At 46.1% G+C, this 19,385-nt stretch overlaps 1 protein-coding gene across 1 annotated transcript in view; it reads left to right on the top strand.

The window, feature by feature from the left end:
• The first annotated feature begins 10,700 nt into the window (after positions 1–10,700).
• LOC144771458 (T-lymphocyte activation antigen CD86-like) overlaps positions 10,701–19,385 on the top strand; it is a 154,508-nt gene continuing 145,823 nt past the window's right edge. The window contains exon 1 of the mRNA XM_078655890.1: positions 10,701–10,999. Coding sequence (XP_078512016.1) covers positions 10,888–10,999 — 112 coding nt within the window. The 5' untranslated portion in view covers positions 10,701–10,887. The remainder of the gene's footprint in view (positions 11,000–19,385) is intronic.

Genomic DNA, 19,385 nt, shown 5'->3' with positions numbered 1-19,385 from the left:
CCTGCTGTTCTGCGAGCTTTACTTGAGCCCACATCACCTTCTCCTTCAGGGCCTTTTTCTTTTCTGCCATTTCGTCCTTACAGTACTTTGCGTATCGTAGGACCTCATCTATCTTTTTGGTATGCCAACAGATTTTATTATCCTTTATCCACTGACAAATTCCGGGTCTTAAACCGTTTACAAACCTGTAAATGAAATGGGTCATGTCCTTCATCTCGATGTTATCTATACCACTGTATGTTTTAAATACCTGCAACAGCCTTTCATAAAAGGAATGCACATTCTCGTCCCTTTCCTGCGTGGTTCTATCTATCTTGGTCCAATCAGTTTCCTTTGCAGGTACTTTTTATTTTCAAATGTTGAATTACTTGTTCATACTTCCTCATCACTTCCTTCGATGGTTCCCCTGTTTTGTCATCTCTCGGGTATTCCTCACTAGGCCAAGCTATGGCTATCTTACACTCAGTCCACAGATCTACAGGGACCACTATGTCGAAGAACCCATCCAGGTCCTTCCACAAGCACTTTTGCACTTTTACAAATGTTTCTACCTGCCGGTACCAATCGACTGGCTTTTCTCGCAATTTCGGGAAGTCATTGGTAAAGGACACAATATCCTGTCGGGACCATGGAACATGTACATATTTTCCTCCGGGCACTTCCCGCATAGGGCATAACTGTTCTGGTTTGTCTACCTCCTTTAGGACAAATTCAGGAGTTACCTGCCTAGACCTGGCCTCATCTTTTTTCCTAGCCCATCTGGCTTTCCATTTTTCTACGTCTCCCCATTTCTGCAACACTGTCAATAGTTCTTTGACCTGTGCCTTTTTCCCTGATATATTCAGGTTTTCCAAATCTTTGTCTGAAAAGTCTGCTCGGTATGGTTTCTGCAAGGGTTTCGATTTAGACATGTCTATTCCCATACTAGCAGCAGTATCTGTCAATTTTTCATGAAGTACTCGGACATTGCGGGTAAGACTTTTGCACATAAACAACAGCTCTTCTTCAGAGTGAGTATTTAATCTGTCTAATCCTACGTTTCCTGCCATTAATTCTTCTATTTCTACTCTCAGTTTGTAGAGGTCTAAAGGTTTTGTTTGCGAAGTTTGTTTCTCTAATTCTTGACTCCATCTTTCGATTTCCTCAGGTGTGACCAAAGTGACACTTCTAGTACCCGAAGTCGATTCCATTCGAATCTCCCTCGCATTGAAAGGATTATGTCTTTTCTGCATCCTTTTCCCTGTATTTCTAATGGGCAGATCCATCAGTGAGAACTCAGATTCACACTCACTCGTCTGTTCATCTATAATTAATGGTTCTGGTCTGGGCTGTGCTATAACGGGAGTAATGACTGGAGGTTTTGGACTTTCATGCCGATCCCCGTACAATCAAACTACGGGTCCGATTGTTACTGGGATTGTCAATGCTTCAGGACTGGTATTTAACTGGGTCATTTTCTGAATGATCTCAGCTCTCTGTTTTGCTAGAACCTCCCGCTCCTTTTCTTCCAGTAATCCCTCTATGGATTTGTCATGTAACACCTGCGGGGTTAGTGTGGGAGCATAACTTGGGGCAGTGGGATGAGTCTCACTAGGTCCTTCACCATAATTTGGTTTTGGGAATAAACTTCCTGTACCTAGGGATCTTCGTTCTTCCTCATACTGAGGCTGTAATAACGGCATTCCTGAACTTGAGGGTCTCATCTCGCCTCCGTAGGGAGGTCGAGAACAAAAATCTCCTTCATGGGAATATCCTATCTCCCCACTAGCTGACATTCTGGGGTAAATGTTTCTGGTATCCACTGGTCCTAGACTCTCGGTATAGGGAGGTATGTGGTAACCCCCTCCTACACTTGCGGACCTAACTTCTTCCTGAGGAGGAAGTCTTCGGGAAATATCTCCTGCACTGGAAGATCGATGTCCTTCATTATAAGGAGGCGGACTTCTCATACATAGGTCATCTAATAATTCATCATCCGACTCTCCGATGGGTACCCAATGTTTAGATTTTTCCAACCGTTTCTTTCCCCCAGAAGGATCATCTGCTGGCAGCATGGGAAACAATCTCTCCACTATCATGTTTTGCCTCCACTGTTTCATCTTTTTAGCTCGTGCTTCCTGCTTCAATTTTGGATAAAATTTAGTTAACCCTTTATCCATCCGTGGCTTATCACTTTCGAAAGCCTCGATTTCCCATTCCTCTAGCGCTTCATACTGCGTTAATCTAGGTCTGGGATGTAAATCATTCATTCGGGTTCTCAAATTGAATAGAATTCTGCTGTTAAATGTTCCATCTAACGGAAAAGCCAATACTCCGTCATCTTTCGTGTATTCCACCCAATTCTCCAACCATACACATGTGTTGTACCCTTTATGGAACATCATGAAAGATGCGGGAGTATTTGGTTGCGGTATGACAACACATTCTCTAGTTTTAATCGGCTTGTCCTTTTTGAAATAATTCTTCACTTTGTTTACAAGAGACACTTTTCTCTTAGTTCCGTACATAATGTCGTTTTTGACGCCTTTCCACTGATCGTTCTCAAATCCCATATAACGTGGATCAGGTCTGGTATGCGGTCTATACGAATGCCACATACGATTTTACGAGTGATTTTGTTTACAAAATCACTTCCAATCCGAGTGCGTCTATTATTTTCGTGCGACCAATGAAATGCACGAGTTCAAAAAATCTCGACCAATGGGTGCGCGGCCTTTTTCGCGAGACAGTTCCCACGCTCTGGTGCTCGCCCCTCCTTTACAATTCTTCAGCTCTGTTACCAGTTCGCTACGCCTACCAATCCCAGCACGGCACGGAATGACGTCAGAGCCGCTTCGCGACTGACTCCCTCCTTCACAAGGTAACGGAAACTTTCTTACTTTCTAAAGTGTTCAGTGCTTAGTTATATAACAACGAATACACATTCGCCACTGTGCTCAAGTGTCTAGACAGGAAAGATTTGTTTTACTGCAAGTAAACTACTTCCATTTACTTTTCACTCACTACGAGTAGATCTCTTCTGCCTACCCTTCACACTAGCATTGGAGAACCTGTTACTCCCCTAGACTCATCCACCTTTCCGGGATATATCCGAGCCTAAAGTTTCCCTAGCGAACCCCTTTGCTTTCACTCGAGCTCCGATGAACCTGCTACTCTTCCGGTGCGACCCTCACTAGGTTATGCCACAGTAGGAATTTTGCCAATGAACCTCGTCACTAACATTTATTCAATCATACATTCAGAAAAACCCTAGTTAGTGCTTCCAGTTCTGCCTACCCTGCACCAACTTTCCTTGGGCCAGTGACCTCAAAGCAAGTGGATTCTATTCACCACTCGCTATTCAATTCCCCGGGGATTCTTAACAACATAAAAAACGGTTTACGTACGAATGGATTAATACATATAACAGTATAATAACAAGAACAACAATTTTAAAACATTTCATAATTTTTTCAAAGTAAACAATTTTCAAGCGAGTGATCAATTCTCTTGAAGCGCCTACTCTTATAGCAGCATCCAACTTAGCTAGACTAACTAGTCCTACCTAACCTTTAACTATTCCCTAACCATCCTCTTCGCTACCAGAAAATTACTGCTAGAGATCGCGGGTCACCCGACCAATAATTTCGCCACTTCTGGCTTCGGGCCCATATACTTTACTTTATCATATACATTGATCAGATGACCACACAATCTACTATCAATAATTGTGAGTTCCCTTTCTATTTATTTCCAGTGTACCCAACTTACCATCCACCGTTATGGGTACCTATGACCACGATGGGTCAGGGAGCTAGCTGTAAAAGGAAAGGCAGCAAAATACAAACCCAATTTTATTGTATTTTATTTCATGAAATGACCACGGACAACTGAGAAGTTTTAAAAGTTTATCTTAGGTTTCAGATTCTGCAATCATACAGTTTATAGTAATGAGGCAATCTATAATCAGAATAACGAAGAGCACATAACCATACAGGAAGAGTATACAGGTAACCATCTAACCTTATAATGAGGGAATTCAGAAATAACGGAAATGAAATTCGAGGGAGTGTACTTAATGCTAGGAATTTTATGCACGTATTAGGAATTTTATCAATGGGTCATATTTCGAGAGAAAAGACACTAGGGAAAACCTATACATCTATGGAAGGGTAGAAAATTGCAACACGCTATAATTCTAACGTTATTACTTCGATTCAATATTTATGAGAAATTTGTAAAACATTAATTAATTCATAAACAGTATGGTGAGATTTATACTAAAAGGCAGGGGAACATAGGAACATGCTATGAAAATGCAAACTGTAAATGACTTTAATGAGATGCAATGATTTGCAGAGAAAAACATGGAAAATTAACATATGCAAAGGGTATGTCTTTATTGAAGCAAAGACAGAAAAATAGAAAGGTGCAGTTTTAAAAACTCAGAGCGATATTTACCTAGACTGGTGTGAAAACCAACCCTGGCCACGGGTCAGTTAAGGACAGGAAAACCCTCAAGGAAGGATAAACCTCAGTGGGACAGCAGGTGCAGACAGGACACCCCAGGACAGGACAGGAAACCCAGATTAGGATCAGGACAGGACCACCAGGATACGACCAGCACCCGCAGTTCGGAAGCAACGCCTGCGCTCCACCCTCTCTGCAGCTATCAGTCAGGACCCCGATTGGGTCAGCGAATTCCCCAGCAAAGTGCTCCGCCAGCACTTAAGGTTCAATAAAACCTTCAGAGTCTATGGTCAAATTTCGGACAGAGAGCTCCGCAGCACCTCTGTATCAAGTCACCTATTGAGTGCGTTGGGTCAGTGACAGGTCAGCTATTCAGACAAGTCGGACAATTTCCCTAGGTGAACCTAGGCTAGATATACTCTTTTGGGTCAGTGTACCACCCCCCAATGTTGCAAAGTGTCAGAATCCCCAAATTTCGATTGGTCCTAAGGTAGGATTTGGTTAACACACCATTCAGAACAGACTATTCTAAGGCCTAATTTGCATGTTAAGGTGCCGCCTAGCAAGATTGGGGTTCCCATGAGAAAGTCGCACAGAATACAATTCAAATGACTACAATTGTATCAGTCTAGGAACACTGGCTCCATCCTCCTGGGTCAGAGGTAGCGTTCTCAGGAGCCTCTTGACTGTGGCTGCCAGCTGGCTGTATTCCACGGTCCATGGTTGACTCTGGCCTTGCATCTGGAGCATGCGCAGAAAGGACCTTCAAAATGGCTCACGACCCATTCGGACCCCCATTTCCCGTGATACATGAAAAGTAAGCGAAAACAAATTAGTACATAAAAATAAATGAATGTACTTCATGTCAGGATGTCGTACTTTAGTTTCATCATTATAAAAATATACTATGCATTAATGGTAAGTGCAACGAACAATGTCACAAGAGCAGCAGCACAAAGCTTCACCACGTTATCAAAGCACAGCCATCTTATTGCTTATTACGCATGCGCACCCTTTCCCTCCAAAACTATCTCTACGCGAAGTCATGTGAGTGTGACTGACGCATGCGCAGAAGAGGAAAGTCAAGCAGCGGCCATTTTAGGGACAAGAATTAATCGTATTAGTAGAACACATAAGCAAGCATCTCTATGATACCCACGCACATTCAAAATACATAAAATTAGTAACACAAACAATTTAAGTTACGAGATTATAACAGATTTTCGAGGTTCTTGACTCGAGCAAGTCGCGATGCGAAATCTTGCTCTATCAGTTTTATATAGCACGAACTCGACCTGAAGGTGTTGCTAGGCACCGGGAGATTAAGTGACTTGCTCAGAACCACAGGATGTGGAGTCTAAGACGAGGCTCGAACCCAGCTCTAAGGTCGGCAGCTCCGGCCATTTTGCCACATCCTGTTTTTACTGCAGCGTCCACGCACACATTTCAAGAAGCAACTAACTTCATGTACAAAACGTACATTGTATTTGGGAACGTGTGGGCCGGCGCCTTCGGCATTTTCAATGGCACATATCCACATCTCCATGGTGTACTATGCTCATTTGTTAAGTATCCGTGGCTCTGCTAAGTAACTTCAAGCACACAAATCCCCGACCCCACCAGCTGGGTAAATGTGGCACATTCTATGAGCACGCAGGTAGGGGAAACGTAAAAACTGAGGAGAGGCATGCGTCAAATACCTAAGCTTGGCCTACCTTTGGAATAGTCCAGTACAAGAAACTGTCATTATTAGCATAGGTGTAAGAGGAGGAATGGAGCAGCGCCGTAAAGAAAGGACTGCGGGGGGGTGATGGAACACTACAAAACTGCCCCAGAAAAATAAGCATAGAGTCGTTTAGGCGGCACGCGATAAACAAAAAAATCAATAGCACTCCTAATATGTGGCTGGACCGGTAACCCATAAAAAAAACAAAAAAACATTAATGTAGGGGGGCGAGATGAAACTGAGTATGCGTGAGGGAGCTAGACACGGAAGCAGTACTCAAAGAACTGGGCCGCACCATTCTCTCCTTTGCCAGCTTTTGTTCTCCTCACCTCAAAACATCTGGGAGGAGGGTTTTAGCTACACGCTCACCCATGGGAGGATGTTTACAATGTTCGTCGGGGTCGGTGCCTAGTACTACACAAACAAGTGTTGAGTTAGGCGGCCGCGCGGTATCTGTCCGTGCCCATGGGTGGTGCAAGCCTCCTGCCTGTGACGCTGGTGTCCTCGCGGTGCTGTCGTTTTTTAATTGTTTTGTGCCAAGACTCAGTGCGGAGCTCACAGTGGATGCCATAGAGTCACAAGCGTTGAGATACATAAACAAAGACTGCCAGTCACTGGCACCACCTCCATGCGGATGTAACACACACTCTAACAAAAGTCAAAGCAGACACGGAAAATGAAGTGTGGAGAAGTGTGGCTCACTGGTTAGAGGTGGCAGACCCGTAAGCAGAGAACGGCCCGGGACCAGGGTTCGATTCCCGACGCGGCAGGGTCATGGACCAGGGTCAGCGGACTCGATAATTCTCGCCTTGGTGCCTACTCTAGTCAGAAACCACACTCGGCAACTCTGGGCATCAGCTTGCCTCATCTTCACAACGGCCCCCCCAGACCGCCGGGGATGCTTGGTCGCACCTTAGAGATACCCATCAGGGACCATCTCTCAGGGTGAGCCAGGACGGGTTCCCCAGCGGTCGAAGCGTGGAGATACTCCTCCGGGAGTCGATTCCTAGCGCTATATAAACCCACAATTAAATTAAGTGCCTCTATGCGCCGCCTGGAACCTCGAGGCACTGGGTAAAGTTTAATAACTAGCATCGAACTGCACTTTTTGCTCAGCTGAAGGCTAGCGCTGCGTCTACCTTCATTCTCCACGGCCGCTTGGTACCATAACGGTGACACCAGCATTGTCACAATCTGCACAGCACTGAGAGGCTGCAAAAAAAGGCGAGCTCCCCCTCACAGCGAGGCTGGGAGGCACGGCAGACAAAGCGATCGCTTTCACTTTCGCGATTCAAGACGTGCGCGTGCATTGACAACCAGCATGGGGGGGGCGTGTCTTAGCCCGGCTCATGTAGCCCCGTAGTAATCCTACACATACACAATCCTGCTGTAAATCCTAAATCTGCGATATCCTACCTGTTGTCCCGGTCACCACATACCCTGGGCTACAATCTGCGACCTCCGGAGCTGCAGTGGACCACGGAGCCCCAGCCACCCAACATCGGAGTGTTGCGTGCGGCCCAACCTGCGACTGCCGCTGTGAGCTGGTGCCAGAGTGTGGCATGGACCCGGAGTTGGGCGGGTGCCCGGACCCCACCCCTGACCTGACGATGACCGCTAACTCTGCTTAGCGAAGGGAGTGCCCCAGGTCCATGTGTGATGGAGTCTCGGCCTCCGTGGTTTTCCTGGTTGCTGCCGGGGCCGCAGCTGAGTGCGAACTGGAGAACTGGTGAGGAGCGGTGGGGGCCCACAGCGAGAGAGCCATCAGGGCACAAGACTAGGGCATGGGAGACCTTTTTTGGTTAATGCTCACATTTCTGGGCGGCGGCGCGGGAGGGTCTCGGTGTTCTCATATGTGTGCATGCGTGTGTGTGTATGTGTGCTGTGCTAGCGGAAGGGAGCACTTGGGGGCGCGTCTGTGTGTGCCTGTCTGTTTACGTCCATATCCATTGTGTATGTGTGTGTGTGAAGAGCCTGCCGGAATCGGAGCGCGTGTTCACGCGCGCGACCTGATCCGATTCCGGCAGGCTGCGTGCGCGTGCCAGTCTCTTGTCTCCAAGTCCTGCTAGTCCTTGAAAGCTGAAACGATAGCAATAGGCTCGCTTTGCGACAGCAGGCGCGAGACGTAAAAAGGAGGAGAAATAAAGCATTTATCCTCGTTTCGCCTAGTTAAGACCAGGTTTTCCCTGGTCTTAATTTTTTGTGGTGCCTCCTATTTACGCTGCCCTTGTAAATAGAGGGCAGCATCAAAATGAATGGGTGTGGCTGTTCTGGTGGAACGCCCACCGCAACAGTCACTGCCCACCCCTTTCACACTAAGCATAGCGTGAAAGGGGGCCTTATTTACAAGGCAGCGTTAAGCCACGTTAAGTGGCTTAACGCTGCCTTGTAAATAAAACAAAACCCCTATGACCACAGGAATGTCAGAAAAAGTGACGTTCTTGTGGTGATAGAGGCTTGTACATTTGGCCCCTGAGTTTGCTGCAGAAGGGCCACTGAGAACTGGGGAATTACCATGAGAATTGTGAATACTGCGCACAATTTCCATGGAAATATCCAATTTTTCATCCCACTCCCACCTGGAAATTATGTTGCAATATATGTTAGGTAGGGGGCATTACCAGCATGCGATATTCCTGCCTTCCTTGTAATTACTGGAGGTAAACAAAGGGCCATATTTACAAAAGAGTTGCGTTGCATTTGGGCTACGCAAGGTGGCGCAAGGGCAACGCAATCCTTAAATCAGATTCATCAAGCCACGCCAAGCCGCTTCGCATGGCCCTGCGCGGCTTGTTACATCCAGACTAACGCAAGGCAGTTCAAGTCGCTGCCTTGCGTCACTCTGCGCTGGGAAGCGGTACAAAAGGGGGTGGTGATGGACGGAGCATCTGAACCAATCAAACACTCAGACCCAGTCAACAGATCTGGGTTTAATCCATCACCGTTCTTTAGCCCACTCTGCCACCCCAGTTCAGACATGGCCATATGCAAATCAGTCTGACCCTGTGCCTCATGGGTACAGTCCAGCCCGAACTGCCAAGCCATGCCTTCCCTGGACCGGAAACAAACTTCCGAGGACCGGTTTCTGGCATTTCAGCCGTCTTCAGCCCGGCTTGCTTGAATCCAGTGGCAAAGTGAGCAAGGGACTCACGTCTGAGCACGTCTGCGCTGGGAAGGCATACTTGAGTGGAGAGTGGCTGTTCCCACGCATCTATCCATTTTTTTGCTGCTTTCCCAGACATACTAAAAGTAGTAAACCTAGGAAGGCATCAAAATTGTGCGCTTACCCGATCGAGTTGCAACGAGGAGAAATTTCTTAATTTCTCTTTGTTGCTTTCAAGCCTCTAAAGATTGTTTTTGTGCAGGCAGTTGCTCCATGGCACAAGGGGGCCTACGTTTGAGCTAGGCAGTACATAGGGGCAGATTTACAAGCCCCTTGTGCCTCATTTATGCCGCCGTTGCGTCACTTTTGTGACGCAGCGGCGGCGCAAAAGATGCGCCATGGTGCAGGGTATTTACAACGTGACGCATCTGGGAGATGTGTCACGTTGTAAAGCCCTGCGCCAGAGGGAGGCGTTCCTGCGCAGGGGGGGCGTTCCGGCGCTGGAACGCCTCCCAAAAGTGGCTGTCACTTTTGGGCCCATGCTGCGTCAAAACCCTGCGCCTGCTTGAAGCAGTCATAAGGATTGACGCAGCATTAACAAGATAGGGCCCCCCAGAGCATTGCTGGAGCTGCGTCGCGCTTGCGACACAACTCCAGCAATGTGGCGCTTTTACGGCACAGATGCGTGACGCATCTGTGCCGTTTTTGCCCCATTGTGCGCCACATTGTAAATGCGGCGCATCAATGGTGGCGGAGGCATGGCGCACAATAAGTGACGCATCCCTGCTGATATGCAGGGATGCGCCACTTATTGTAAATATGCCCCTTTGTGTTTCAGCGCAGAGGGAGAACAGGAATGGGGACTTTTGTATGGTCTTGGATGGGGATTTCTGGGGTGTCAATGTCTCGACCTTCTGATCATCAGTGTTCCTTCAGTAGCCCCCCCTGGAAGCTTGAATATACCAGGAAGAAAACCACTCAACACGCTCCAGCAAAACATCATTGTAGTAGTTCCTAGAAGTGGAAATGGTATAGAATTAATTACCCAATATATATTCTAGGAAACAAAAATGTACCATTTAGGAAAAAGAGAAGAAAACAATTCTTGAAATGTAAAAACTTTTTCATGGAATTTAACGGATTAAAAAAAAAAAAACTAATGAAAAAATGTGTTTTGCCTGCATAGGTTAACACAAAACTTGCTCTGTAATAAAAAAAAATTGTTTGCGATGTGTTATTGTGTAACAGAGTAAAAAGCACCTGCTGTTCTCGGAAGGTTCCAGCCGAGTGTGCCTCCGGCAGAGGTCCCACGGAAGCCACGAGCAGAGACCCTTTTATTTCACCTGCCAGAGTTTGGAAGTATTGCTAGCTTTAATAATCGCCGTAACTAAGTCACTCCAGGTCACGCCCAATCAGGAAGTTGATTGTACTGCTGTCTTCGGGCATTCTCGGGTGGGACGGGTCCGAGCTGCGCTCTCGGCAGACATGGCCCTTCTTGTGCCGGGGTGTGCCGGGGCGGGGGCTACCTGGGGTGAACGCTGATCACCACAGGGAACCCCCGTTGTAACAAAATCACACGGCTCCAGCCCTAATGGATGGAGTTTAAAGAATGCCTCCCCGTGTTTTTGGCACCAAGGCGCCTCCCTGGGGGCGGACGGGGTCTGTCGCGCACCTCTGGATTCCACAGCTGGCCCTATTCTGCGTCACCTGTTTTCTCCCAGGTAAGCCATATATGTACTCTCTCTATTCAGTAGGGCTGCGTGTTTCATTCAACCCATGTTTGAGAGGAGTTCCCCTGCCTTTCCTCTCGGGAGAGATGTTTACTCGAAACGTTTCCAGGTTGCTCAGGGGGTGACGTCTTAGAATCGTGTAGGTTTGTGGGTGTGCCAAGGCTTCTATAATATTAATTATTACCACCTTGGAATCCCAACCCCATCCCCAGGACTAGAGTTACTCACAGAGAAATAAATCACTGTGAAAGGACATGTGTTCGTGATGCAAATCCGACTATCCTGCGTTTAAAAAGAGCATTTGCACCTGTTTAAACACACCACTTGCACCTGTAGAGGTAGCTTACCTGCTCACCTGTAAGAATGAGGCCCCTTGTGTATTACTAAGCTGTTAGCATGTAGTATCTATTGCGTGGTGTCAGGGCCCGAGGCAATTTTCTGAGGGTTACTCATTTTTCCTTGTGATATACAGAATAGCACACCCTCAGCTGTACATTATGGGGATATTATAACACACTGAAGCGTTCTCTACCATATTAAGTTCTACGATGGGCATCTAACCGTATACTAAATGGCGGGAGTGCATTTTTCAGTATGATGCTAAAAGTAGAATGCTTGTTATCAGTCACTTTTGAGTTCGATGCTGCACAAAACATCAGACTGCAGGCAGAGTCACCGTTCCCCTCCTCTTCCCATGCTGTGTCTCTCACCCTAACCTCCTCTTTCCTGCCTTCATTCTCTGTCTACTTCCCCTGCTCCAACCCCCCCCTCCCCTAAATCTCTCCCCTTGCCTGCTTCTCCCCTTATGTATTTGTGCTTATTGTTTATCTCGACCTTACCAGTAACTATGTGGCCATGCTCTAAGAACTATGTAACCTTTGTTATGATGTAACCTGTAACTATGATCTGATGCACATGTAAAGCGCTCTGATACCTCCGGGTCTAGCCAGCGCTATATAAAACTCTTGAAAATAAAAAATAAATAAAAGAGTGCATTATGACAGAAGGTAAATTCGAGGTCACTTGAAATATCTTCATAATTTATTTAATGGGTATACATTATTATATATCAGAAAGGCAATGTTAGAAAATTTCCTGCTGTTGTATATATATATATATATATATATATATATATATTCCAACAAAAAGGGTGTCCCCTCAAAGGAAGCCAAACACGCATTAAGGGTAAAATCAACGCTTTAATACAAGAGCAGCAGCTAGGATGACAGGTCTCTTCACAGCAGTTCTTAAGCCTGGCCCGACGCGTTTCGCGCACACCTGCGCTTATTCATGGGCTCACGAAAAACACTTGCATCACCTTCCAGCGCTTTTGTATCATAATGACCCGCCCCAGTGGGCGTCGACAGTACCACTTCCTGCTGGTCATTGTAGTGCTTTCAATGTTTCTTCAGTGAGTGGTGCCTGCGGTGCTTGTATTAATCAAAAATCAATCCCCAGTGGGTGGTGAAATAGTCCATACAATCGTCAAGCAGGTTAAAGGGCAGGAGGGGCGCAGCAGGAGTTCTACGGAGCAACTTCAATTGTATGGACTATTTCACCACCCACTTCCGCAGCCTGGATGGACCTTCTGCTACCCATAAGAGCCTCCTCCTACTTCGCTCCCGCAGCCTGGAAGGACCTGCCGCTACCCATAAGAGCCGCCTCCTACGTCGCTCCCACAGCTCCCACAGCTCCTACAACTTCTCCAAAATACAACATTTGACCCTCAAACTCAACTCCTAATCAGTCTAGACGTAGAAAGCCTTTATACTAGCCTACCCCACGATGAGACACTCCTGATCATCGAGGAAGTACTATTTTCCACACAATGGAAATATCAAACACCACGAGGGCTAGTAATGGAATGCATCTCATTGGCACTGCAAAAAAACTTCTTCCAATATAAAACCACGATTTATCAGCAATGCCATGGGACCAGCATGGGCAGTACTTTTGCTCCAAGTCTGGCCGGGCTCTACGTACACCACCTCGAGACCACCAGGATTCTTCATAACTTGAACCCATACAGATCCAACATAAAATGCTGGAGGAGGTACATAGATGACATCCTGGTCATCTGGGAAGGTGACCGACAATCCGCGGAAGATTTCCAAGCCTGGTTAAACAACCAGAACGCCTTCCTCAAATTCACGAGCTCGATCTCAGACCACATGTTGGTCTTCTTGGATTTAAATATATACGCAGAAGGAGGCTGTTTAAAAACCACGACTCATTTCGAGCCGACATCCAGAAACTGCCTAACTTTAAAACCATTAACAGAAATACAGAAAAAAGTGCTAAATAAAGGCCTGGGCTTTGTGCCCACACAGAAACCGGACATCTTCAAGGTCAACATTGAGATGCAAGAATTCATACGGAAATTGAAATTACAGGCCTATTTCATGGACAAACCATCCCCTACACCTACAACTGATACCGGCCTCAGACCAAAGTCTACCTTTACGCCTCCAGATTCTTTGCTCCCAATAGAGCTACTAGCTTTTGAAAAAGCTCTGATGACAGAAGTCAACAAATTGGATGTGTCGTCCGTACGAACATTTCACAACACTACCAAGGAAGAGCAACAAGCTACCAAAGCCCTATCAGAAGACACAAGCATCACTATAAAACCAGCAGATAAAGGCGGAGCCATCGTCTTACAAACCACAGAAGCATATGACAACGAATGTATGAGACTGCTGTCAGATAGACGCAACTATATGATTCTACAACAGGACCCCACTGAGAACCTCAGGATAAAAATCGGAGGCATGATTGAAGAAGCCTTAGCACACGACTGGCTGAGCAAGAAGGAAGGGGAATTTTTGGAGCAGAAAAAACCTCGCATCCCCTACTTCTATTGCATCCCTAAGATCCACAAGAGCCTCACCAATCCACCTGGGAGACCGATAGTATCCGGTATCGGCTCTATTTTGGAACCCCTGTCAAAATTCGCTGACGCTTTCCTACGACCACTGGTACAATCAACAAACACCTACCTTAAGGACACAAAGGCTGTCCTACAACTTCTCCAAAATACAACATTTGACCCTCAAACTCAACTCCTAATCAGTCTAGACGAGACGTAGAAAGCCTTTATACTAGCCTACCCCACGATGAGACACTCCTGATCATCGAGGAAGTACTATTTTCCACACAATGGAAATATCAAACACCACGAGGGCTAGTAATGGAATGCATCTCATTGGCACTGCAAAAAAACTTCTTCCAATATAAAACCACGATTTATCAGCAATGCCATGGGACCAGCATGGGCAGTACTTTTGCTCCAAGTCTGGCCGGGCTCTACGTACACCACCTCGAGACCACCAGGATTCTTCATAACTTGAACCCATACAGATCCAACATAAAATGCTGGAGGAGGTACATAGATGACATCCTGGTCATCTGGGAAGGTGACCGACAATCCGCGGAAGATTTCCAAGCCTGGTTAAACAACCAGAACGCCTTCCTCAAATTCACGAGCTCGATCTCAGACCACATGTTGGTCTTCTTGGATTTAAATATATACGCAGAAGGAGGCTGTTTAAAAACCACGACTCAATTCAAGCTGACATCCAGAAACTGCCTGCTAAGATACGATAGTTTCCACCCCAGGCACCTGCGAGAGAACCTACCGTATGGACAATTTTTACGCCCTGAGGCGTAATTGTACAGATGTGTCAAACTACAAACTGCAGGCAGAGGACCTGAAAGAAAAACTGAAACTACGAGAGTACCCGACCAGAATCATTGACAAAGCAATGAAGAGGGCCAAGAATAATAACAGGGAGGCACTATTGGAAGAACGACGAAAAGAACCGAATGAAAACAAACGACCAATATGCCTGACGACATTCACCACTATGTCCAACGATGTATCCAGGATGGTTAATAAACATTGGAAGATACTAACATGTGGTAACCTGGAGAAACCACTGGAGAAACCTGGAGAAACCACTGTTCGCTCACCGCAGGGGACGCAATCTCAGGGACATGCTGGTACATACCCGACCGAAACCTACAACAACTGCCATACAACCATCTATAGGTATTCAAGGTCATTTCCCATGCGGCAACTGCAGCAGCTGCCACCTAACACAGAAAAGCACAAAACTGACCTTCCGAAATGGAACTACTTGGGAACAAAAGAGGTTCTCCAATTGCAACTCCAAAAACGTGGTCTACCTTATAAAATGCCCCTGCAATCTCGAGTATGTAGGTATGACTACTAGGGCCATAAAGACGAGAATGAATGAACACAAGAGCAATGTGCGCTGTAAAAAAAGCACTACGAAAATGGCCACACATTACCTGACAGCACAACATTGTGTGAATGATCTCAATTGGACCATCATAGAGCAACTACCTTCTGAGAATGGGCTCTTCCAAAAGGAACAAAGATTGGTGTTCAGACTTGGAACCCATAAAATCGGGCTTAATGACGAAGTGCCCTGGGGCCAGCTATCCAATTAAAACATTTCCCTAAAAACTACAAATATTTTCATAAAATATTTCCCTAGAATCACGCGAAATACTGATAAGGTACCAATCACCAAACCGAGAGGTACTATTATGTATATGCGTATTAATTTCCAATACCCAGTAATCTTTTTCAGTGAATACATCAGTAAATGTGGAATTCTGCTGTTGTGCCATGTCTTTTTGACCCACGAAGCCTCTAACATGATAAAATCTTTCCCGGCTTTGAGCACGGGTAAAGGGCACGCATGCGCTAAACATCAGTGCTCCCGAAGCGAGCGCTACTTCTGAACACGCATGCGCGGCGATTAACTTTCTAGCAACGCGCATGCGCGTTAAAGGGACACTCGCGCCTACAGACGCTGGTCATATGTGAGTCCGTGTCGGACATACGAGTATTGTGGATGGTCAAGGAGCGGATGCTCCATACATGGGTACAATTAACAATAACGAGCGGAACAGCCATGTTAGGGCATGTAGACACTTCCGCCCAATTACAAAAAGTATAAATAGCACAAACCCGATTACCGTCTCATACCAGCGGAGCAGCGTGAGGGGTAAGACGGTGATCATAGCGTCCTGTTTATGTGAGTATTAACTGAACCTACCAGGAAAACGACCATCTGAACCCTTTTTTCTCCTAAGTAAGTGAAGAATGATTTATTAAAAACTGCATCATTCCTCCTTACTACAGATTGCAAGTCAAGCAACACCCCTGACGTTCCATTATGCTCATGAAGCCAACAAGCAAGCTTCATAAGTATGACCACCATTGCTAGTAACTCCTAGTAATTTTGTGTTATTTGTTGTATGTGTTGTGAGTACCTTTTTCTTTTTACAGGGCTTATTACAAGCAATTGGTGAGGTTCCAGGTGACTGCACCTGCTTGAACTACCCGCTACAGGGTAACCATTAGTTTATCTTTGTTTTTGTCTTTCTACAGGTCATTGTACTTGTAGCAGACCGCTGTAGGCACACTAAGCCTGAATATTTCACTTTTCTGTAAATACACAAACATTTTTTATTAAGAATACGTGAGTAAGGTGGGGAAGTTGTGCCCCCGTCCTGAAGAAGGAGCTTGACTCCGAAACATGTCGACGCACACCAGAGGTCCTGTTCTTTAATTAACAGAATTGACCTCACACTGCACTTCTTTGAACAGTACCAGCCAGAGTTCAGAATAAAAGTTTTTTCTATAGACTCATGTGCCAGGTACTTTTTAACCTTTCACCACATCCCACCACTCACTTATAAATACACCCCACACACTCCACACAACACATAGTCATTACTATAAGTGCTCCCGCGTAGTCGTAGGTCGTAGCACGCCGCATCCCGCTAGAGGGGTGCGAAGACCCCGATGATGAAGCATGACACCAAGGGGCCTTTTGGTGTGTGAGGGGTATTTTACAAAACACTGAGTGCTTCAACTTGTGTCGATCACTCTCTCCCCTCCTTCGAGTTGGATTCTCTTTGTTTATTTTAGACTCCCAGCTGTTCAGAACTAGGATACCCTCCCGGGTGATAGTGCGCTCTACAAATCTGCATAACATAACACAAAACCTAACATAACACAACACAGCGCAGCATAACACAACATAACAGAGACGCAAGCTACCAGCCCACTCAATCCGCCCTCTCTGTTATATGAAATAGTTTGCTATGAATGGTGCAACGCCATTAAGTCCAGACCAGTGCCATAGCGAAGGGGGTGGGGGAAAGGAAGTCCACCCTGGGTGGCACAAGTTCTGCAGCCATCACAGGAATCGTCAGCACCAAACCACCCCGCTCTTCCATGCAGCCACCGTGGGCGGCAAAAGCAGGGACCCCCACCAGCGGCACAAGGGCTAGCTACGCCCCTGGTCAAGAAATAACAATGGACGGCGGCCCAACACCAGTCCACTAAAAGCTATAAGAAACATGACACATGTGTACAGCCCGCCCCCCTCTGAGAAAGGAGGCTGGGAGTCAAAGGGGGGTCAGGATGCTGAGGACCAGGGGCCCTTAAGGGATGTTTAGTGCACTCTCTTGGGTTGTCTGAGCTGTGGGCCCATCTGGATACTACTAACTTCCTGTCCAGGGATTTTCTGAAACAGCTCTACTGAGCAAACTTAATAGCCAATGAATCCCAACAATCTGCTTGGTGTTAGCTAACTAATGGCTTTATCGACTGCCAGCCTATTTGTGGGTGTGCACCTTGCTGGGATCTGGTGTCTGTTACTTTGGACAGGAAGTTATATTTTCAGTTTCGAGTAGGCACCCTACCACTGGGAGCGGTCACTCCCAACTGGGCAGGCGCGGAGGCTCCTGTGTGTCCGGCTTGCAACTCCCCAGCGGAGAATGTTCCGCACATTTTCCTTGTGTGTCCAGCTTATGCCTCCATGAGTACCTGGATAGCTCCTATATGTGGGCTTCTAGGTGTGCGCCGTCACTCTGTTGCCCTCTGTATTCTTAGGGCGGACAGTCATTTCTGTTGCCAAATTCTTGGGCGCCATGTGGGTACTTAGATGGAAGGCTCTTCCCCCCACCCCGAAGTCATTTTATGTTCTTTGTACCACCTAATAGGCACAACATGTTTTTTGCTCTATCACTTATGTGCATTCTCTCCTTGAAAAATCAATGTATTGTTATCCTCTTAGACTGTTGACAATTTTAGTTCTTAGTTTGCAACAGTGTTTTTACGAACTGTGCCTCTGGTATTTTCCATAGTGCACTTTTATTTAATTATTGGTTGCATGTATTTGTTTGTAGCTTATATGGCCCTGGTGGCCAAAATAAAGTCATTTGAAATGAAATGACAGTGCTTCCTGTCTCTCCCTTGACTTCATACTGGTAATTCTCTGACACTGGTGACAATAAACCACAGACCTGCCACACAGACACCTTTCTTCAGAACAAAGTTAAAGACCATCTTTACATCACAGATTCTCGAAAGAGGATATTTCCTTTGAAAAATATCTACCCAGCTGTTGAGACACTCATTTAAAGGGTTCTTGTCTTGTGGGGTCAGTAAAACAGGAACAGTTCCATGCTGTGGCCTTCTTAAATATCCTTTTAAATGTATTTTAACAGCTAGTTCAGCATTTTGCAATCATAAGATCCTCATTTTAATAGCTTCCTCATGTTCACAGATTTCGAGTTCCAGGACTTTATGAATTTCTCATGCCCTTATATGTTTAAAGAAGTCTGCAGTGGCATGCACTGTCCTGCTGGCAGACTGTTGGGGAAAGGTCAACCCACATGCAGCACATCACTTAGGAGGAATGTAAATGTAAATGTAAATGTAAATGTAAGTCATTGTATGGGGTAGACAAATCCGTCCAGCACATAGCTGGGCATTTGTACCGTGGCACAACCGACAAGGCTGAACCCAAAGCCCAATGCACGTGTTCTGTCATCTGGAGGCAAGAGAAGGCTGCCTGGCACAGCTACTCTGTGTTGGACACATTGAAAGTCAGAATCATGTGGGCGGGGGAGGTTCAGGTGGGCAAGAAGACAGCAAACAACGTATGTCAAATACTGCCTTTGTAGACTAACCAAATAGGGAGGGCGAAATCATGCGGCAGGGTTGAGTAAATTATGCGGCAAGAAAAGACAAATTATGCAGCATAATGTGGCACATTTTGTAATAGCATTACTCCATTATTTCATAATTTTTTTAACTTTGTAACACTGCCTGGACATTAGTTTCACCTCATTAGCACCAGTTTAAGACCCAAGAATAGCAATAAGCATCAGAAAGGTGACCAGGCATTTATATAGATAGCGCTTGCTGCCCCTGATGGGGGTTGACGTCTTTTTTTCGTTGAGTAGCACGCTACTCTGTAACCCATACAGTGTTAGTGGTGAATTAGTATAGTGAAATATGAAAGTAGTTTCAGTGGTGGATATGTTA

Source organism: Lissotriton helveticus, chromosome 8 (assembly GCF_964261635.1).
Source record: "Lissotriton helveticus chromosome 8, aLisHel1.1, whole genome shotgun sequence".
NCBI classification, from domain to species: domain Eukaryota; kingdom Metazoa; phylum Chordata; class Amphibia; order Caudata; family Salamandridae; genus Lissotriton; species Lissotriton helveticus.
Note: the sequence above shows the minus strand (reverse complement) of the source record. Positions and strands in the feature narration are given on the sequence as shown.